General features: G+C 41.6%; 1 protein-coding gene across 1 annotated transcript in view; it reads right to left on the bottom strand.

The window, feature by feature from the left end:
* The window catches only part of Cpsf160 (cleavage and polyadenylation specificity factor subunit 1), a 265,363-nt gene that overhangs the window by 205,749 nt on the left and 35,659 nt on the right, over positions 1 to 23,955 (bottom strand). Inside the window, exons 8-9 of the mRNA XM_080283825.1 lie at positions 14,865 to 15,038; positions 9,753 to 9,995 (exon numbers count right to left, since the gene is read on the bottom strand). Coding sequence (XP_080139951.1) covers positions 9,753 to 9,995; positions 14,865 to 15,038 — 417 coding nt within the window. The remainder of the gene's footprint in view (positions 1 to 9,752; positions 9,996 to 14,864; positions 15,039 to 23,955) is intronic.

Here is a 23,955-nt window from a genome sequence, read left to right as displayed (position 1 = left end):
GGGGATGATTCCAGAAAATTTGGTGCCATGGTCCACTGTGCAGCTTACGAATACAAAAATGGGCACAGGAGCTCATCGATGAGAGATGGCATTACATTTCACAAAGAATATATCTTACTGCTAATTCTATAACATTACTGCCCCCTGGGGTGGGGCGGGAGGATTCTTACCCAGTATGCCTGCATGAATGAGGCCACTAAAAGGGGCCCATTTATCTCAGTCTTTCTCTCCATGTCCTCTTCTCTTCTGTTCACACTCTCTTGTAGATATTTCCATGTTTCTTCCAGCCTTTATCAATCTGGACATTCGGTTTCATGACATGGATAGTCTAAGAACTTCCCACATAATTTCAACAAAATTACTTTGATGTAAAACAGCTTCAACATCACTGTCATTTCAATGTTCATACCACACTATCTTCTCCCTTTCTGCCATTACCTTTCTCTGCCTTAGTGCCATAAAGGGTAAGTTCTGCACTGCAGCAACCTATGGCATTGTTTTATACTCACTGGCTAAATGTACCCGATATAATTCGTTGAACTAGGCAGAAAAAAAATCATAATCCATCCATGTTTTTGTTTTATAAGTGACAAGTGTATCTTTCTTAATAACCATTGCTTTGTGGAAGTGAAGTATCTGAATTTTAATTTGAGAGCTGGTGTTCCAATATGGCAGCCAAAGTCATATGCTCACGGCGGAGATAGCCTCTCCATACTAAAGAGTTCAGCGTACTGAGTGTGCTGTAGGTCATGTTGCCATGTAGCGGATGACACCTGGACTACATGACGAACACTGAGTCAGTCACTGAGAAAAATTTTGTCTTTTCTTATATAATGAATCATTTACTACCTACCAAATCAAGTAAATGTTCAATGCTGAGGGACTTCATAAGATGCCCTAGGATGGCTTTCATTTAAAATTCATGTGAAGTATAGATGAACTGTACAAATTACAGTAAATAATGACTCAAAACAGATGTGGAGGTATTCATGCGAGCTGTATTTCCAAACTCTTTAACTGTGAAGCAATACAGTTTCTGAAATTTTTCATGCAAATCTCCAAGGTAGTCAACTGGAGAGAAAAAAAAAAAAAAAAAAAAAAAAGCATTAATTACACATCAATTAATATCAATGTTACTGCTATCACAGAAAACATATATTTATGTGAAATGATGTAGTGCAAGACTCACTAAAGCTGGCATAGTTACAATGGCGATCAATAAAAAGCAACACTCAGACCTCATGCTTGGTCATGAAGTACAATACTATCCCATATTATGCTTTGGCAGCAAGACTGTTCATTCTGTAGTATGCATTAAATTTTTACGGGCCCTCCACCAATGTTCTTATACAGACGAGATGAACAAATTTTTAAAATGTGACAACTTAGCAGCTTATGAAAATACTATCACACTGACCAACCACATTAAGTTTGGGACCATTTAATTTGGCTTATTTAATAACATGTGCATATTTAATTCATCGACCAATTTTCACAAAATGACAAGCTACCATTGACAATATTTTACCATTGAAAATATTTTTAACTCACGGCCAAAACTGATGTAGACGAGGTGTCGCTAAATGAACTGAGAAAATTAGTTTAGGATACAGGTTGTTCACAGGGCAGATTACTGGTAGCTAATATGAGAAAACATACTGTTATGAAGGATAATCTATGGCGTAAAGATAATTCTGGAAAGATCTCTTCCATGAGAAGCCCATATTGTATTGTCTCTGTTCTTTCATTTAATTCTGGGATTTAGTTTCTAAATCATATTCTGTGAATCCAGGGAACAGCTGAAAGTTTGTGTTACATATTCTTTCAATGACCTAGATACTGTGAGTTGTGGCTTTTAAATAAAATGAATAAAAAATAAAAAATAAAAATAAGAACTACTTCCTTAGTCTTTATCATTCCTTGTCTGTCCCTGCCCTCCTCTCTTCCTAATTCTCCCATCTTTCCTGTCACTTCTTATTGCTTTTCTTTCCTCTACAGGTGGCTTTACATTGAGTGACAAGCCAAATGGTTTCCTGTAAATCAAGAAACCATTAACAACGCTGGGTGGTAACCATATACCCAAACCATACGTGCTCCCTACGTGTCAACAAGTGGGTTGGTGGAGAGTTAGTGCCCCTCCCCGTAAAACAAATAACTCAAAGTCAAATGGCCACCCTATACGGGATTATGGCGTCTGGCAATAGATAGACAGACAGATAGAATATATCATTTGGGGGAGGCGGTGGCTCAATCGGTAGAGAGGTGATCTGCAGTCCCACCGGACCCAGGTTCGAATCCCGGCTGGGGCAGGGAACAGTTTAAGGATTTGAATTTCATTAAATCAGGCTTTACTGATCTACCAGAAGACCCGCCGACATGTCGTAAAAATACCCCCGCTAATACCAATACACCAGTCCTGTATGAGACAGCCCTAGCATGTATTCAATATGGACGGTGGATGTTAGCGCCGAAGTGGTGACATGTAGAGGTGTATGGTATGTAGGAGGACTGCTGGGCCTTGATAGCAGGCTGTGAAGCCTATGCCCAGAGTCGGACACATAAAAAAAAAAAAAAAAAATTACCAGCTCCACATGTAAACTGATTCCACCTGTACCCAGATGCTGTCAGCACCTCATAAATCCTACTTTTAACCCTCTGAGATTTCGATGACGTGGTTGCAGGCCACATGAAATCCAACTTTAAAGATTCCGATAATGCGTCCACCCATCATATTAAAATTACTGCGTAATAGCTGGCATTTAGCAATAAATTATATATCAATAGAAAGGCAATTTATCGCAGTTTTTCAAGGAGAAAAAAAATATATATTCTGTATCTCTATTACTTTATTTTTGGAGAGTATTTTTCTATGGCAAAGTTTTTTTTTTTTTTTTTTTCTCCTCCTAATTTTGACTTTTTTAAATGTTTTCCTTTTTGAACATACAACAATAAAGTACACCTATTCAGCTTCAAAATAACACCAAAATCAGCACCCCATCATGGAAACTGAACTTACACAGACGGATCAAAGAAAAATATCGCTGAATGTCAACACGGCCGAGAACATAAAAATTTTCCATCTTTTTTCTTTTGCTTTACTGCACAATAACTGGTATAAATAGCCATAAACTATATATACTCAAATGGCAATTTATCATAGTTTTGCATGGTGAAAGAAAATATTTATATAACTTTATTACTGTACTTTATTTTTGGCGAACATCTTTCTATGGCTAAGCATAACATTTTTAGTTTTCAGCTAACTTCGTCATTCCCCCCCCCCCCTTTTTTAGACATACTACGATAAAGTACAACTATTCAGCTTTAAAATGACACCAGAATCACATCCTATCATGAAAATTTAATTTACACACACACCAATCAAAGAAAAATATTATGCGAAAATGCAGTCGGCGTGAAAGCAGGTGCATCTAAGACAGACAATCTGACCAGGGCTGAAACCTCACGGGGTTAAATTATGTTAACTTGAATGAAGATACTGAATATACTGTATTAACAGAATTTACCTAAAACATGCACACAGTTCTTATACTACCAACTTCAATCCAGAGTCAAGATCAAACACTGCTTGAGTTGGACAGTCTGTAGTACCCCAAGTCATCTATAATGAACATTAATTTCCCTGTCAGTATCAATTTACTGCAGCCTATTAGTGCAGGGTATTTTTGCTGTGAAAAGAACATGGATCACATTCTTTTTTTTTTTTCTTTTTAATGTGTATGAAGTTTTACCAGCATAAATAGATGTACTTATTAAATCATGAGTCACATAAGAATCAGCTGATTCTGACACAGTTCTGATTACCAGATAATTTTCTTATTCCAATTCCAGTACCAAAATTAATCAGATTTTACCTGCTGATTTATAGCATGATTATGATGATGACTGATGATGATGATGGTACTTTCACTCCAATACAGTCACGACTCTCAATACCATAGGGTTGCGTCAACCGAAAACCTATCACATAACAATTCATCATATAGTGAGATCAATATAACACGGGTTCAACTGGGTTAGGGACGGAGCCCTCAACTGAGAAACCTAAAATGCCCCCCCCCCCATTCTCCCCAAAGAAACCTCTGCCACCCACCTGACATCTGTCGTGGGTCAGTCCAAGCCATCTCAAAGGGTCCCCTTTCCAAGACTTGGGGGAAAGCTGTAGGGCCTGGAGGATCACTCCAGATCCTCAAAATGAGGTGAAAAGAGATGGGGAAAGCGATGTGGTAAGGACAAGAGATAATAATGTGGTGAGACTGATGGACAGAAATGCGTGAGGCCAATGGAGGGTGATGTAGTAAGGCCAATAAAGAGTGATGCAGTAAGGCTGAATGGGTGTGCCAGGCAAACATGACGGAGGCAGGTGATGAGGACGTTGCATTTGCACACCACTCATTGATGGCCTTGGCCTTCCTCAGTGCTGCTGGCTGGGAAGAAGGTGGTGGTGATGGTGGTTTGCCAGGCTGCCTTTTTCTTAGTTGCCAGAAGCTTCCTGTATGCCTTGAAGTGTTGTTCAATGCCTTGTATCATTCATTACAAGGTTCAAGTCCTTGTCCCAGCCGAATGGAATGCTCTTGTCCATTACAGCATGGAATTACTTCAAGGATTTTATATCAAGAAAATAATGGTGCTCATTTTGCTGCAGTCCTCGCCACCTTCCTGTGCCTCCACCACACATTTGCTGAACTCAATGAGCTTCTCTGTGACAACTGCTTTAGTATGGTGGCTGTCCAGGACCTCTTGCACATCTTCCTCATGCAAGTGGTTGAGGATGTCTCAACAGGTGTTCCTGACTGCAGGGAACACCAAGAAGGAGTACATACACTCTGGCCACACTGCATCAGATGATGTTGAATGTGCTTGATGGGACCTCCTTCCACGCCACCGTTATAGTCTCAATGATGTGTTAAATGTTAAACTTCTTCCCCAAATGCCATGATGCACTGCTTGCCCGTCACTCGCCCTCACCATTTTCTCCATCACGCAGCGAAGGTAGTATGTCTTGAGGGTTGCAATGATACCCCGATCCATCAGCTGGAGCAGTGATGCTGTGTTGGGGGGCAGGTGCACCACTTTGATGTTATCCACCCAGTCCTGCTCCATGCCATTAGGGTGGCTCGGGGCACTGTCAACCAGCAAGAGGAAACAGTTGGTAAAGTTGCTCCTGTTGGCACAGTCACACAGGCAGGGAGACAGACATCCTACCATGTATGACCAGCACAGTGCAGAGGTCAGCCTGGCCCTAGGATTACTCTTACAAATATCCCCAAGGTTCTCCTTTACTAACCTGTCCATGTTCATTTCTCCCAATGGTATACTGGGTGTGGCTTGAGTTTCAGGTCCCCCTCGACATTGGCATGAGAGAAGAGGGAGAGGCAGTCCTCGGCTGCCTTGAACCTGATGCACATTGTTCTTCATGGATGATATTTGTCTTCTTGATATTCACTTCCAAAGCAGGCCTGTTTTGTCAAAGTTTACGACCTGCTTTGGAAAGTATCCCCCGTTCCTCTATAACTGCCTTCAGCTGCACAGGGAAGGCCTCAACCTCCACATAGTCTGCACTAGCAGCCTGGCCATGCATGATCACATTTAAGGCCAGCACAGGCCTTAAACTGCTCAGAACAACCCATGCTGCCTTGAACTCCTCTTTGGACTCCATACGCTGCTTATCCTTGAAGTCCTTCCACAGATCGAGAGCCTTACTGCAGATGAAGGTGCAGTGAGGAGACCATTTTACTCGGTTAAGGTCATTAACCCACAGAGCCAGAAAACACTCCATCTCCTCCAGGATAGGGTCCTTTGCTAAGGTTAGACATTTTGCTGACAGTAAAGGCACACTCTGTGATGCCACAATTATGGCATCTGATTTCTTTATCATCACCGAGACTGTGGACTGGGGCAGCTTTAAGGCATCAGCAAGCTTCCTCAGGCCCTGTCTCTCCTAATGGTGCTTAACAATGTCTAATTTCACATCCAAGGAAAGGCTACCCCTTGCCCATTTAGCCCTGCCCTCAGCAGCAACTGCAGCACCATGTTGTCCACTGGGGGTAGAACAACATCATTTCCAAGTTCTATTTCACACACTAAAAGCTCTGTTATCTCTCCACTTGCTATCGCACATGCCATTATTTGTGGTGTAATTGCACTCTTACTTGGTGACAGCAAGTGCTGCAATGGTTTTATGCAAACAAGAAGGTTAGGTAATTTGGAGTACGCACGTGAGACGATCACAGGTGTGGGACATATGAGGGAGTAGGTAAGCAAGACTCAGAGGGTTGACACAAAGGCCGCTGCCTGCACAGACCCAAGAAAGGGGTACTGCACATTTAAACACTGGGGAGCCATGCTGGCTCACAGAACTGACTGTCACCTTGCATGCATCACCGCATCCACACGAGATTCTCAGAGGCGGCCGTCAAAATTATCGTTCCAGGCAAATCGCAATCAATTGTTAAATGTTGTTCCAAAAGAGAGTATAACTTATGAGTATTTATCATAGCAATTTATCATGTAGTGAACAGTCATACTATGAGACCTGACTACAGGTGGTCCCTGTTTTACGAACATTCAACTTACAAATTTTCGACTTTACGATCTTATACTTTCAGTACAGTACTCGATAAATTACATGAGATATTCAACACTTTATTTCAATACAGGCTTTGTGTTGATGATTTTCCCCAACTGTAGGCTAACAAGCACGTTTAAAATGTCTGGTAGGCTTGGCTAGGCTATGATGTTCGGTTGATCAGGTGTATTAAATGCATTTTCAACTTAAGAAAAATTTCGACATGACCAGTTTCTCTGAACGTAATCCAATCCTAAGTTGGGGACAACCTGTACAACAAAGTTCTGCATTAGTACAGTCTATCTATATACCTAGGCTGCTTCCCCCAAGGAAAGGGAGGTAGCCGAGACAGGATGACACACTCCCTATTTACTCATCCATTCAAACACATTCATTCGCATCTTAGCCCCAAAGGGGAGAACGGACAGATCCTCACCGCACCACACCGCACAAGGGTCAACTGCGCAATGCAATCAGTGACATCCGCAGCAGGGCCCGACAGCAGAACTGGTTTACCCCTCTCACATCATAACAGACCCATCCCCTTACCCGCACAGTAATTCCTTGATATACAATACCCCTAGATCCGATACCCCAGCTTAACGATGGGGATAGAAATTGCATCATACCCCATCTAACGATGGCCAAACCCTGGTTTAAAGATGGGTTTTGATTTTTTTTACTGATTTTGATGATATTTTAGACTAACATGGTGTGTTTAGGTTGATTTATAAACTGTTTTTAGACTTACATTAATGTGTTTTAGTTATAGGTAGGGGTGAACACTGTCAATTTAGGGTACAGTTTACTAAGCCTGATTTTTTCCAGACTTCTGACAATTTTCAGATTTTATTTGTTGGTTTTCGTGAGTTAGTTACTGGTGTCAGGTTTAGGTTAGCTTCCTTGACAGCTGTTAGGCCACTGATAACGGCTTTAAACTTGTTTTGGGGCTCATTTGGGTGGGTTTTGGACATGGTTTGGGGGGAAACCCAAGGCTAGTAAATGGTCCACATTGAAATACATGTTAAAAGTGCCCTGATATACGTTAAGCCGCCTAACGATTGGGTTTTATCTAACCAATTGGATTGTTAAACTGGGATATTCCTATATTCTGCAGTTCTATGTCATCCCCTTTCAGTTTACTTTTGCAGCAGCCAAATTAATTATTTTACTTAGATTATGAGATCATTCTTCCTGTACCATTTATAAAGGCTCCAACATGCCTACATGCATCGGGTAACCTAATGGCAGCTCTCCAAGCTGTTTGAGCTAGCAGTCTCCCTATTCAGTACCTTATCCCTGAGGTCACACACTATGACCTCGTCCCACGTCTTTTTTGGGCTGCCTCTCACAACCCTTCCTGTAAAAACATTACTGGAGGGAATATCTACCCTCTCCAGTTTCAGATCTCCCCTAAACTCAATAAAATTATCATGTGATGGTTAAAATATAAAAGCCAATATACGAACAGCAGAAATGAGGTTAATGAGGAACATTTATGGTGTGCGGAGAATGGAAAGGATAGTGAATAATAGGATTCTCGAAAGATGTGAAGCAGGAAGTCTATGGACACCAAAGTAAAGGAAAGTGTGCTTAGGTGGTATGGTCATGTGGAGAGAATGGGCGCAAAGAGTGAAAAGGGTACATCTAAGCAAGTTTGAGAGTAGAACGAGGTGTAGTAGGCTGAGAAGAAAGTGGATGGATAGGATCAGTGAGTGTGTGAGAAAGTGAGGTATGAAGGGTGACAAGGCCTGGGAACTGGTTGGGAGAATTCTGTTAGGATGAGTGCACAACAGTAGTAAGACAAACTTGTTTTTCACTGTTGGATTGACTCTAGCTGACAGGTGGCATGAAGTATGGATGTTTATGTACAGTGAAGTCAGGATTCCAGAAGCTTGAATGGTGAGTGAGTAAGTGAGCAAATGAGTGAAAGAGTGCACTGACCATTTAATTGGGTGGACTTTTGGTTAGTTTCTCCAATCAGGTATTTTCTTGTTTCGGACCATACTTCACCCCATCCTTATGTCGGAAAAAGAGATAAGAATGATGATATCATCATCATCATCACTATAATCTCTTTTCACAACACAGCATGAGGCAGGGTAGGATCCAACAACAAGGAAAGACAAAGCACAAAGAGTGGGAGAACTATCATTCATTCATTTTTTATTCATCATTTAATCCAGTGTTGCCCCATGAGAAGTGTAGAAGCCCAGGGCTAGGCAAGTTGATCCTGACATTTAAGATGAGAGTGACCAACCTCACTCATCCCTGAGTGGCATTATGTGAGCAATAAACCCTAACCACCCCTTGGATATAAACCTAAACCAGCTCAATCCACCTGGAGCACCTTAATTACCCACTAAACCACCAGGTGCCATAACTTGGTTATATGGTTACCACCCAGAGTAGTACGTGGTTTCCTGGTGTACAGGAAACCATTTGGCTTGGCACTCAGTGTAGAGTCACCCACAGACAGAAGGAAGGGGAAAAAATGAAGGAAAGAAAGACAGAGGAGGAAGGAAGGAAAGAGGGATGGAAAAGAAGAGTAGGTACCCGAGGGCAGCACTACATCAAGAGGGTGGAAGAGCTATCAACATTATTTATTCACACATCATTCAAGCTCCCAAAACACTATTGCCACCTCAAAAACTTAACCATCTACAAATACAGAGTATTTTATTCTGAATTGTTCTTTTCATATGTGGTCCACATACACTTGCAAGATAAGAGTATACTTATCAAATGTCCGATTGAAACGGAGTGCTAAACCCTTGTCATGCGTTCCTCTGTCAACTTCCAGTTACTACATCCATCCACCTTCTTCACAGCCTACCACACCTCCTTCAACCTTCAAACTTAACCAAATAAACCCCTTTTCCTACCATGCTTACATCCATTCTGTCCATATTACCATATCATATAAGTACAGTATGTTCTCTTTTACCCCATTATCAACTGATTTATTACTCTACATGCTCAACAGCCTTTTTTATTTCACATCTTCAACAAATTTCCTTACTCTATTTCTTCTGGTAATCACATTATTGCTTATACTATCCACTCTATGCATGCAACACACATTCCTCAATAATACCATTTTTCACTTCTCTTACTCATGACTTTTTGTTCTCAATCACAGTAATGAACAAATTCATATTACCTGCACTATGTATCTATTATTTCCAACATTGCCAGCAAACACCGTCTTCGAGGAGGTGTTGAAGCCTGATTCCTCTAATTCATTAATTTCCTCCTCAGTGCGCAATATTAGTGAAGAGTCTTGACGTGAAAGGATGAGAAAGGAGTGATCTTGGAGTCCAGTTTCACGCCGTCGCCGGTCATCAGCTTTGCCCACCAAAGTCCACATGTCCTCTACTTCAGGAAGGTCAAATGTTGTCAGAACCTGGAAAATATCCATAATACTTAATCTTAACTGTCAAGAATTAAATAAAAGAGAAATGCAATGAACCCCTTCAACGTACGGGGTCCCGCAACCCTACATTTCATTTTGCCTTGTTTTTAAAGGCTTCAGCATGCCTGCACCGGCCTTGGTCACCTAAAAGCGGCTTCCCATGGTGCTCAATCTCTGAAAGCTTCACACTCAGTGACCTTGTCCCAGGTTTTTCCGGTCTACCTCTCCCAACCCTACCCCTAACGTTATTACTTCTCACTTTCTGCAACCAATCATCATCCCCTATCCGCTCCACATGCCCAAACCATCTCAATCTACCTCTCCCCATCACAACACCAATACACTCCAGTCCCATCCTACCTCTCAACTCTTCCATCATATCCCCCCCCCCCCAGGCCTTGTACTCAAGGATGCACTGCACATTCACCTAATTATAATCATTTCTGTATGTCTAAGCCTGTGAATATCCTCTACCTGGGGGAAAATGTTACAGAAAGGTAGAACAGCTAGCAAATTGTTTGTATTTTCAAAACTCAGTTTTTTCTTTATCTGGACTACTTATGATAAGCTGACAGTAAAGAGTACCAAGTCTCCTTTTCCCATTCCTAATGAAATATTGGCAGTCCTAAGGAGATGAACGGGCCTTTTCTTTAAAAGTAAATGGGCTATCACTAAATCCTTATATGTTTTGGAAAATATATATAAATATATACAGTAATCCCGCATTTTTTGCGGATTTTTTGTCTACGGTTTTGCCCTCTCGCGGATTTTCTTAGCAATAATAAGTTCAACAAAAATATCCTTGAATATACAGAAAAAAAAAAAAAAATTGAAATTCCCGCAGCTTCCAATTGTAGCGCGGTAAACTCACGCCACCCTCTGTCCCTTTCCCGTGGCCCCTCTGCCAGTGTTACCATATCTAGCATAATTTTATTCTTTTAGCATAATTTTGATCAAATTTTCGAGTCTGGAATATTTTTTAGCATATTAGAAGTTTTAGAATCATTCTAGCATAATTTAGAATGGAATGGAATATTTTTAGAATAATTTTATAAAAGCTACAAATCAGAGAGAGAGAGAGAGAGAGAGAGAGAGAGACGAATAAGGTAAGATGTTTGAATAGTTGGTTACTTTCAGTTTGGGCTTGGTTGGGTTGGATTAGGTTAGGTTAGGTTAGGTTGGATTAGGTTAGGTTAGGTTGGATTAGGTTAGGTTAGGTTCGGTTAGGTTAGGATAAGTTTGAGCTTTGTACTTTACCCATGAAACCTAGGTTTTACCGATGGATTTTGGTATGATTCATTCGATTTTCAGCTTCATTTCAGTCGGAAATGACCATTTTCTGTGTTTTCCCCCCTCCCTATAACCCCCGATTCCCCAAAGATCCCTCATTATTTCAGGGGGATGGGGGGGGTCATATCTCAAAATCTGGTTATTTCCGACGGAAATGATGCTCAAAATCGAACGAATCACATCAAAATCCATCAGAAAAACGTAAGTTTCGTGGGAAAAAGCAGCATGGGTAGATACCGATATTTATCCTCTTACTCTATGTAGGTTCATTTTAATATTTTCATAGTAAACAATACATAATTAATATGGTGCACGAATATGTATAGAATTTTATCATTTAGCTTCAAGTTAGCATAATTCATTTTTTACTTGGAACAAATATGCTCAATCTAGCATAATTTTTTCATTGCCCTAGCATAATTTCGTTGTTTGGATATGGCAACACTCCTCTCTGTCCCGCATTCTTCAGTCCACGCCTGACTGCCTTAAGTGGCTGTTGTGGTTGTAACCACACTATGATATGAGCCTCTTGCCTCCCACTTGCTTTCCACATGGCCCCAGGACGTAAGCCAGCCTCACCAAAGGCTAATAATACAATTAGTAAGAACTCCAAAGTGACAAAACGATCAAGTTATGACCTTAGCAGAGAAAATTGTGTTACTGGACAAGCTAAGAAACGACCGTGCGAGTGTTTGCTATCACCAGTTAATGCATCTTTTTATTTTGTACTGTTTTGTTAATAAATGTGTAGATAATTGTGTATTACAGTACGGTGTTTACGTTTTTCCTTCATAATGGAGTATGTGCTTTCAATCTTGTAAGAAGGTATTTCGGGATGAGTATGGAGGTTTCGGGACAATTCGCAGTCACAACAAACACAAAACAATTCGCCTTCATTAATGAAGATAGCTATGGGTGACGCTAGAATATAATTCAAAGGCGACTACAGCGAGGAAGAAACAAGTTAATTATTGACTAAAGGTGCAACTAATAAATAATATCCAGAACCTACGCTACTGAACATAGACTGCTGGATCCCCCTGAAATATTGTTATTAAAGTATTGATTAATTAATAATAAGTATATTGATGAAAGTATTGATTAGTATATTTATAGAATGGCGGGGAATCGTCCAGGGTGCGAATTGTTCTGAAGGGGAATCGTCCATGTTTTGACGGGGAATTGTCTGACGGCGAATTGTCTCGCAATCAGTATGGACATGGACTGTGTGATGGGCAGCATGGTGGACACAAGTGCAAGTTTTCAATTGTTAATAGAGTATTCGCGGAATTGACTTTTCGCGGGGGTTACAAGAACGTAACTACCGCGAAATATGCGGGATTACTGTATATATACTGTATATATATGGAAAATAAATCACACGTTATCATTTACTTTGACCATTAATAACATATGGTAATAAATGATATTAATTGAATATCCACTGAAGTCTCAAATGAATAATATTTTGTACAATCCAAACACTTGCATATCATTAGCAAACTTCAAGCTTATATCAACTCATTCCTTAATTATCAAAAAGATTTTTCCTTACCAAATGTGTCACTGCTTGGTGGTAAATAACACCACATGACAGCCATACCAATGATGCACCGGCGTATGGCATGCATCAGACGCAGACCTGTGCGATCTGCATCTCAAACAAACTTGACTAAGAGCAGTAAGGAGTGAGTTATGCTTGGAATACATTAGAAATGTTGCATCTCTACTGTTTCCATACTTTTGATAACAGTGCACTACATTTACTCACTACAGTACAATTCCAGCTATCCGGTATCCAGACAAAAGGAATACTCAGAAAAAAGGGAAAATTCAAGGGCTGGTAAAAATGTCAGTGGGTTATAACTGTGCACCAGTTTGAATGGACCGCCAAACCGCCGTTTTATCGCGTCAAGCAAGGCTGGGTGAAGTCAGACTAAGCGAGGTGAAGGCATTTCTGGCTAATGTAAATTACTAGTAAATCCTCTTAACCAGCCCTCCTCTTCCCTCTTTCCCCTATTTGAATTCAGTCATCCTCCACACCTTCCACAATTTCCGCATATCACCAGTCTGCTTTTTACAACCAGATAGTACACAAGCTCTCTTACTGTTGTGTTGCTCTGATGGATGGTAATTTCAACACTCCAAAATGCAAACTAAACGTAAGCGTGTCGTGCTTACCTTGAAACAGAAGCTGGACATATGCAATAGACTTGAAAAAGGCGAACATTATAAAACACTGATGATTGAGTATGTAGGAAATTCAACGATTTATTATATCAAGGCCAAAGCATCCAAGCTCAATGAATTTTTCATGAAAAGAGAGACAAGTAAGTCCATTGAAAAAAGGCATATTCTTCATCGTTCGAGTGGTTTTGCTTAGAAAGATCTAGGGAAGCGTGTATTTCTGGTCCTCTTACACAAGAAAAAGCAAGAGAGTTTCACAGTAAAATGAATATAGAAGTCGAGTGTGATTTCAGTATTGGATGGTTTAATCGTTTCAAAGACAGGCATGGAATTTGTAAACCAGACATCTCGGGAGAAAGCAAATCAACGAACAGCAAACGCCAGTGTTTTACTTTCTAACTGACCGACTCTAACCTGCACCACATAAATTCATCTTAGAATGCATGTGTGCTGGCAGAGATGAAAACAAAAATGTTAATGGGAATGAAGGTTTACTTTGTTGGAAGAAAAAAAAAAAAAATGCTTGCACTTCATATGTACATCATGTATTTTATTTTGTACAAAACAGCTGATTGGCGGGTGAAGGGTGGAATGGTGGCAGTCAGTCGGGGCCGGGACTGTAAACAAAGCTTGTGTGGGGGCACAGGTGTCGTAATAATTCTACAGTGCAGTCCTAACATCAGTTCACCAATAAATGTGCAAGATTTTATATCTTTACTTTTCCACTTTTATGAGTACAGTACATACAACAAATACTTCGGTAGTTAACAGAATGGTGCAAAACAGATGAGTGGCGGAATGGTGGCAGTCAGTCGGGGCCGAGAACGTAAACAAAGCTCATGTGGGGGCACAGGTGTTGTGATAATTCACCAATAAATATTCAGGATTTTATTTCTTTAGTTATCCATTTTTATGTACAGTACATACAACAAATTATTCGGTGGTTAACAGAATGTCCATTTTGCAGTACTGCAAGGCATTGCATGCACGTGCATTATGACCATGGTGTGTGTTTACGAGGCAATTTTTCAGGTGGAATCTCTTAGTGCGGCCCTTTGATGTGAGTGGTGAGTACATGAATTGTATTTACTGCTGTGATAATTATAGCCTTTGTATAGATTTGAATATCAGAACTACGGGAAAACTCTGTAACCGGGAAGGTAAATTCCCCAAGCCGCCCGGTTAACTGGGATTGTACTGTATTAAACAGAAGTAGCTCAGTTATGTAGCATCACTACTCGCAGTGCAGCTGTTCCCAACATCTGTTTCCACTGCGTCCAAGACTTAAACCAAAAATGAAATTTCTTTATAAAATTTTTTAAGAAATGATCAACCATGAAACTGTCTACAAAAATATGCAACAAAATTGTTTCAAGTGCTGACCTGTGGCTTGATGGAACGTTGCAGGATGGAGAGAGCTCCATTCTTCCCATGGCCAGAGGTGGTGACAAGCTCCACACAGGGGTCCACTGAGCTATCATATTCCTCACTTAGGAATGCAGGTTCTCCCATGGCCACATCTCCACACGGACCAATGTTTAGCAAACTGTCCATCACCTGTCCAAAATTATTACACACACGATAACCATCTGCTCCGTCCCTCCCCCCCTCCCTCCCTCTCTCTCTCTCTCTCTCTCTCTCTCTCTCAGCTGGGTGGCTGTGGTTTTTGTAATAATAATTGGAGGGGGGCACCCAGCATCCACTTGATCAATAATCAACTACTCTATCTACATTTATTATGTTGAAAGGTAACCAATTAACTCTATATTCCAGGGGCATATGCAAGAGAGAGTGGGATTGGCTTGGGTTAGCAACATCTAGACTCTCCTATATCAATCCATCCATCAACCAATCCTATGTTGCCCCATGAGAAGTGTTGGAGCCCTGGGATAGGCAAGTTAGTCCTGACATTTAAGATGAGAGCGATCAGCCTCACTCATCCCTGAGTGGCATTACATGAGCAATAAACACCAACCACCCCTTGAATATAAACCTGCACAGGCTCAATCTGACTGGAGCACCTTAATTACTATGCCACCAGGTGCCATAATTTGGTTATACAGTTACCACTCCGCATAGTAAATAGTTTGGCTTGTCACTCAGTGTGGAGTTGCCCATAGGCAGATGGAAGAAGAAAGAATGAAGGAAAGAAAGACAGAAGAGGGAGTGTAAAGTCACCCGTAGGCAGAAGGTAGAGGAAAGAATGAAGGAAAGAAAGACAGAATAAGGAAAGAAGGATGAAGGAAAGGAAAGGGCAGACACCTGAGAGCAACATTACATCGTGTGAGTGGATGGTGTGGTAAGCGTCCCCACCAACCACTAAGTACATAAGTATATATATATATATATATATATATATATATATACAGTAAACCCTCAAAGATCCGGACTTCAAAGATCCAGATTTTGCGAAGATCCGGACCATTTCTTGGCAAAATTTTCAATTTAAAACATAGGCTACAAGATACACAATTTATTAATTAAAATTTACGAAAAAAAATATTTATAAACATTATTATACTAACCTATTACTTTTATACTGTATTGGCAAGGTGAATATAAAAAATAAGTTTGTTTTTATTTTGCATTAAGCTATACCTAAACCACAGTAAGTTTTCTTTCATATGAGAAAAATTTATATAATTTCTGGAAGATCCGGGATTTTTCGAGATCCGGACAGGGTTATAGCCCCAATTAGTCCGGATTTTTGAGGGTTTATTGTGTGTGTGTGTGTATATATATATATATATATATATATATATAATTGGTTTTGGGGGTGTGCAGAGAAGGAATGCAGTGCCAGGAGACATGGCACTCACACAGGTGAAGAATGCTGTGAAGCAGCTGAAAAATGGGAAAGCAGCTGGGGCTGATGAGGTATATGCAGAGATGATTAAGTCTAGTGGAGGGAGTGGAATGAAGTGCTTGTTGGAGATATGTAAGAAGGCATGGATGAGTAAAACTATGCCGGCAGAGTGGAAAAAGGCTGTGATTGTACCCCTGTACAAAAATAAAGGCAAGCGAAGTGCAAGCAAGAATTATCGTGGCATAAGTTTATTGAGTGTGGTAGGGAAGGTATACGGAAGAATTACAGTTGTTCCTCATATTTCGACGCATTTTACTTCGACACCTCGTTTTTCGCGCAAGAAAAGTTTCCGAGTTGTCTTGCACATTGCGAATTTCCCTACATTTCGATGCTCCCAGCTGGCAGCCGACGACGCATGCCTGAGGCTACCAACATCCTACCGACCTTGAGTGATCTGAAGTCTCAAGTGATGGCCGTCTACAACAGAAACATACAGGAGCAGAGACAAGCCCGGATCACACAATATTTTCAGGAGAGAGAGAATGTGGCTGCTATACTGCAAGACTTGGATGTGCCAGCAGGGGTGGATGAAGGAGAAGAAGTGGACAGAGAGGAGGTGGAGGTGCTGGAGCCTGAGTTCGACTTCGAGGACTTCGGCCTAGGTGATGGGGCTAGAGGATGGAGGGAATGGAGAATGAAAGACAAGAGGGACGTCAATCATTCATTCCAAGGGAGAAAGGGACGCTGTGCCATTCCTCTATTTTATTCTCTCTCTCTCTCTCCCAGAGTGGAGAGTGGGAATGGACAATGAGAAAGAAAAGAGGGACGGCTGTCACGCCTTACCTCCTCGTTTGCGCAAGGGACGCATTTTCTGCCATTTCTTTATTTACTCTCTCTCTCTCTCATGTGCCATTCCTCTATTTTATTCTCTCTCTCTCTCTCTTTCTCCAAGAAAGGAGGGAGGGAATGCACATTGAGAAAGAAAAAAGGGACGGTTGTCACGCCTTATCTCCTCATTCGCGAAAGGGACGCATTTTCTGCCATTTCTTTATTTACTTTCTCTCTCTCCCTCTCTCTCTCTCTCTCTCGTGTGTGTGTGTGTGTGTGTGTGTGTGTGTGTGTGTGTGTGTGTGCTGATTCCCTTTATCTCCCTCTCTCTCATGTGTGTGTGTGTGTGCTGATTCCCTTTATCTCCCTCTCTCTCATGTGTGTGTGTGTGTGTGTGTGTGTGCTGATTCCCTTTATCTCCCTCTCTCTCGTATGTGTGTGTGTGTGTGTGTGTGTGTGTGTGTGTGTGTGTGTCTGCAGATTCCCTTTATCTCTCTCTCTCTCTCTCGTGTGTGTGTGTGTGTGTGTGTGTGTGTGTGTGTGTGTGTGTGTGTGTGTGCAGATCATCTTTACCTCTCTCTCTCTCTCTCTCATGTGTGTGTAGAACCCTTTGCGCTTGGTGTGTGGTTGGCGGCGTCACAGGAGGGTAGGGCCTATTTGGTGTTATAGTACATTCTGATAGGGTAGGTACATGTCCCACCGGAACGCTCCTCTATTTTTCCCATTGATTCTTAACTTCACACTTCGACGTTTCACATTTTGCGCGGTTTTGACGGAACATCCAAACAGCGAAAAACGAGGAACCACTGTATTATAAAGTAAGAGAGACATCATCAGTCTTAGTGAGTGATGAACAGGGTGGCTTTAGGAGTGGCAGAGGATGTGTGGATCAAATATTTGCAGTGAGACAGATAGCAGAGAAGGTTTGTGAGAAGGACCATAAGGTGTTTATAGCATTCATGGATCTGGAAAAAGCATACGACAAAGTAGAGAGAGAAGGATCATGGAAAGTTTTGCGCATGTACGAGGTAGATTGTTAGCTGCTAGGTGCCGTCATGAGTTTTTATGATGGTAGTGAAGCATGTGAAAGGGTTAATGGGCATCTAAGTGAATGGTTCACGATTGGTGTGGGCATGCGAAAAGGCTGTGTGATGTCCCCATGGTTGTTCAATATATATGTATATGTGTATATATATATATATATATATATATATATACACAAGGTGTGCTCAAAAAGTATCCGACCTTTGTTCATAAAAAATACTCATATCCAGATACAACAAACTTACACTAATCTCCTTCAAAGTAGTCCCCTTGGGCTGCCACACACTTCTCCCAATGGTTCTGCCACTGTCGGAAGCAGTGCTGGAACGCCTCTTTTGGGATGGCACACAGCTGGTCCGTCACGTTCCGCATGATGTCTTCTCTGGACTGAAATCTGGTCCCTTTGAGGGGCATTTTCAGCTTGGGGAAAAGCCAGAAGTCACACGGAGCCATGTCGGGAGAGTAGGGAGCCTGACGAAGCACAGGTGTGTTGTGTTTGGCCAGGAAACTCTGTATCAAATGTGAAGAATGGGTGGGTGCATTATCGTGATGGAGCTGCCAATTCCCCACTGCCCACAGGTCCGGCTGTTTGCGTTGCACAGCGTCACGAAGGCAACGCAGAACCTCTTGGTAATACTCCTTGGTGATGCTTGTGCCGTGTGGTGCGTACTCGTGATGAACCACGCCACTGGAGTCGAAGAAGACGGTCAGCATGACTTTGACATTGCTGCGGACCTGCCTTGCTTTTTTTGGCCTTGGGGATGTTGGTTGCTTCCATTGTGATGACTGCAACTTGGTTTCTGGGTCGTACCCATAAACCCAGGATTCATCGCCAGTGATCACTGGGTTGAGGAAGTTGGGATCACTGTTCACACTCTCCAGCATGTCCTGTGCGATCTCCAAACAGAGTTGCTTCTGCTCAATCGTTAGCAGCTTTGGTACGAACTTCGCTGAGATTCTCCTGAAGCCCAAATCCTCCTTCATAATGGAATGAACAGATCCAATGTTGACGCCCACCTCGTCTGCAAGTTCTCTGATCATGATTCGACGATCCTGCATCACCAGGGTCCTCAATTGGTCAATGACGATCTCATTTCAGGATGTTGTGGGCCTACCAGAACGTGCTTCACTCTCCACTGATGTGCAGCCATCTCTGAAGCAGTTGTACCACTCCCTTATCTGTGTGTTGCCCATTGCTTCGTCCCCGAAGACCTGTTGAATCTTGCGGATCGTTTCCACTTGGGAATCGCCAAGCTTTACACAAAATTTGATGCAGTGGCGTTGTTCAAGTTTTTCTGTCATTTTGTCAAAAAAGAAAATCCGACGGCGCTCACTTAACACTTCCTCACTCATCGGCGGTCTGCCATCGAATGACAGCTTCTGCTGGTGGGAAAAAATTCACGCATGCGCATTAGGATCGCCTACATACGTGCACCAAACCACCCCTCCCTAGCTTCATTTGTTTACACACGAAAAATTAAGGTCGGATACTTTTTGAACACTACTCGTGTATATATATATATATATATATATATACAGTATATATATATATATATATATATACAGTATATATATATATATATATATATATATATGTATATATATATATATGGATGGGGTGATGCATGAAGTAAAAATGTAAGTAATGGAGAGAGGGATGGCACTGGTAATGAATGACAATGGATAGAATATCTTAAATTTGCTGTATGCTGATGATGCAGTACTGCTTGCAAATACCGGACAAGAACTTGGTAGGCCAGTGCAGTTTTGCTGATGTCTGTGAGTGTCGTGCCTTGAGAGTAAATGTACAAAAGAGTAAAGTGATGGTTACTGGGAGAGAAGGTGAATCCCAGTGTGATGTTCCAGTGAATGGAGAGAGACTGGAATTGGTGAGAGAGTTCAAATACCTGGGTAGAGTGACAGAAATGAGAGGAATATGTGCAAAAGAAGTTGAAAGTAAAGTGACACAAGGAAGAAAAGTACCTGGTGCAATGGAGGCCTTGATAAAAAACAGAGGCTTGAGTGTTGCAGAAGCACGAGGCTTACATGAAGGAGTGTCAGTGCCAACTTTAACATGTGGATGTAAGACTATGGTGTGGCATGAAAATGAAAAGTCAAGAGTAAAAGCAGTGGAGATGGGACTGATGAGGAATGTATGTGAAGTACAGAGGGTGGATAGGATACGAAATAATGTGGTTCGTGAAAGGTGTGGAGTGAGGAAGTCTGTGGATGCCAGAATCAAAGAGAGTGTACTGAGATAGTATGGTCATGTGGAGAGAATGGATAACAACAGAGTGGTGAAAACAGTATATATGAGCATATTTGAAGGAGGGAGGAGGCAAGGCAGGCCAAGAAGAAGATGGAGAGATATGGTGGATGAGTGTGTGAAGAAAAGTTTGGAAGTTGGTGAGGCTTGGGAACTGACAAGAGATCGAGCTGGTTGGACGAATGTTGTGAGGAGAAGTGCATGATCAGGGATTTGGCACCCCCTTTTAACGTGGCAGCATCCAGATTGACTCTATCGGATAGGTTTATGTGATGCTACAAAACGTGATGAGTATTTTTGGCGTATCCATTAGAGCCAGGATTCCGAAGGCTTGAATGATGAGTGAATGGAAGCGTGGCCCACTGGACTGGGCAAATTTTTGCTGTCTGGACATTGCTACTCCTCACCCTGCACTTGGGTGGGAAAGGAGGTCCAGATGATGATGATGATGATGATGAATATATCTATCTCTCTCTCTATCTATCTATATATATGTATATTTGTGTGTGTGTGTGTGTGTGTGTGTGTGTGTGTGTGTGTATACACACACACCCATCACAAAGATAGTGGTTTGGGATAAGCCTATGGGTTAAGGTGGCTAATATGAAGGTCTCCAACAGTCTGAAGCAAATCACTCTATGGTCTTACTAATTATTAATTAAAATATAAATAACGCAGACTAAGATGAGTGTGTATTACCATAAATACATCATAAATAAATAGTAAACTAAGCATTCTGTGAGTTAGCTATGCTCAGGCATGGACACAATCTAGTGACTCCACCAAACAAAGCACATCAGTAAATTGTAAACTGTCTGCTGATCGTCTGCTAGTGAACATCAGGCAGCAGTGAAACATTTTTCCATCCATCATCCAATCCTATGTTGCCTCACAATGAGGGTATGAGTCAGGGGCTAGGCAAGTTGGTCCTGACATTTAAGACGACAGTGACCAGCCTCACTCATCCCCGAGTGGCATTATGTGAGCAATAAACCCCAACCATCCCTTGGATATAAATCTGCACACGCTCAATCCAACTGGAGTGCCGTAATTACCCAATAAACCACTAGGCGCCAAAATTTGGTTATATGGTTCTCATCCAGCATAGAAAATGGTTTCCTGGTGTACAGGAAACCATTTGGCTTGTCACTCAGTGTGGTCACCCACAAGTAGAACGAATAGGAAAGAATGAAGGAAAGAAAGACAGAAAAGGGAGTGTAAGTCACCTGTAGGCAGAAGGTCAAGGAGAGAATGAAGGAAAGAAAGGCACAAGAGGATGGAAAGAAGGAAGGATGAAGGAGACAAAAGGGCTGACACCCGAGAGCAACACTACATTGAGTGAGTGGATGGTGAGTGCCATGTACATACAATTTAATGCAAAAATATTATCCTATCCTATCCTAGCTTATTTTAAGCTATTTCCATATTTGGTTAGGTTACCATAGACTAAATTAGGTTAGATTGGGCTAGGTTACTACTATACCGTATTTAGTTTAGAATGGGTTAGGTTATTACATTAGGTTAAGTATGGACCAGATGGAAAGAATATTTTGACAGCCTGATAAATGGGAATAGAGACAGCAGAGCAGCTGTATACATGACTGGTTTTGAGGGTGTGCAGAGAAGGAATGCAGTGCCAGGAAACATGACACTCACACAGGTGAAGAATGCTGTGAAGCGGCTGAAAAATGGGAAAGCAGCTGGGACTGATGAGGTGTATGTAGAAATCATTAAGTCTAGTGGAGAGAGTGGAATGAAGTGCTTGTTGGAGACATGTAAAAAGGCATGGATGAGTGAAACTGTGCCAGAAAAGTGGAAAAAGGCTGTGATTGTACCCCTGTGCAAAAATAAAGGTGAACGAAGTGAGTGCAAGAATTATCATGGCCTAAGTTTATTAACTGTGGTAGGGAAGGCATATGGAAGAATTATTACACAGAAAGTATAAGATATCAGATGTCCTATTGAGTAATGAACAGAGTGGCTTTAGGAGTGGTAGAGGAGGTGTGGATCAAATATTTGCGGTAAGACAGATTGTGAAGAAGGCTTGTGAGATGAACCATATGGTGTTTACAGCATTCAAGGATCTGGAAAAAACATATGACAAAGTAGACAGATAAGGATTGTGGAAGGTTTTGCGCATGTACGGTGTCGAAGTTAAGCTGCTTGGTGCCAAAAAGTTTTATAATGGTAGTGAAGTATGTGTAAGAGTAAATGGGCATCTAAGTGAATGGCTCACGATTGGTGTGGGGATGCGACAAGGCTGTGTGACATCCCCGTGATTGTTCAATACATACATGGATGGAGTGATGAAAGAAGTAAAAACACGAGTAATGGGGAGAGGGATGGCGTTGGTAATGAATGGTGATGGATGGAATATCTCAAATTTGTTGTATGATCATGATGCAGTCCTACTTGCAAATATCGCACAAGAACTCAGTAGACTAGTGCAGAGTTTTGCTGATGTCTGTAAGCGTCGTGCACGAAGGGTAAATACAGAAAAGAGTAAAGTGATGGTTACTGAGAGAGAAAGTGAATCCCAGTGTGATGTTACCATGAATGGTGAGGGACTGGAATCGGTGAGAGTTCAAATACCTGGGTGCAGTAATAGAAAAAAGAAGAAAATGAGCACAAGAAGCTGAAAGTAGAAAAGAAAGAAAAGTACCTCATGCTATGCAGCCCTTGATAAGAAACAGACCCTTAAGTGTTGCAGCTGCACGAGGTTTACATGAAGGAGTGTTAATGCCAACTTTAACATATGGATGTGAGATTATGGTGTGGAATGAAAATGAAAAGTCAAGAGCAAGAGCAGTGAAGATGCAATCGCTGAGGAATGTATGTGGTGTACAGAGAGTAGATAGAATATGAAATAATGTGATTTGTGAAAGATGTGGGGTGAAGAAGTCTGTGGACACCAGAATCGAAGAGAGTGTACTGAGATGGTATCGTCATGTGGAGAGAACTGATAAAAATAGAGTGGTGAAAAAGGCATATCTGAGCAAATCTGAAGAAAGAAGGAGGCGAGGTAGGCCAAGGAAAAGTTGGAAGGATTTGGTGGATAAGTGAGTGATGAAGAGAGGTATGGAAGTCAGTGAGGCTAGGGGACTGATGAGATCGAGCTAGCTGGATGAATGTTGTGAGAAGAAGTGCATGATCAAGGATTTGGCACCCCTTTTTAAATGACAGCATCCAGATTGACTCTGTTGGATACATTTATGTGATGCTACACAATGTGGTGAGTGTTTTTGATGTATCAGATAGAACCTGGGGCTTCAATGATGAGTGAATGGAAGTGTGGCCCATTGGATTGGGCAAACTTAGGTTGTCTGGATGTGCTACTCCTCACCTTGCCCTAGGGTAGGAAAGGAGGTCCGGATGATGGTGACGATGATGATGAAGTAGTTTATCATCTTTACTTGATGCTCACAACATGTCCTATCATTTTTTTGCTGGTCATGTTAAGATGTCAGATATTAATGATACCAAGACAGCTTGAATCTCTAATGTCTGATACTAAGATCTGGATGGCTAGG

This window comes from Coenobita brevimanus, chromosome 98 (assembly GCF_032717465.1).
Source record: "Coenobita brevimanus isolate Jiangsu-jjx chromosome 98, ASM3271746v2, whole genome shotgun sequence".
Classification (NCBI taxonomy): Eukaryota; Metazoa; Arthropoda; class Malacostraca; order Decapoda; family Coenobitidae; genus Coenobita; species Coenobita brevimanus.
This window is presented reverse-complemented; position numbering and strand designations above follow the sequence as displayed.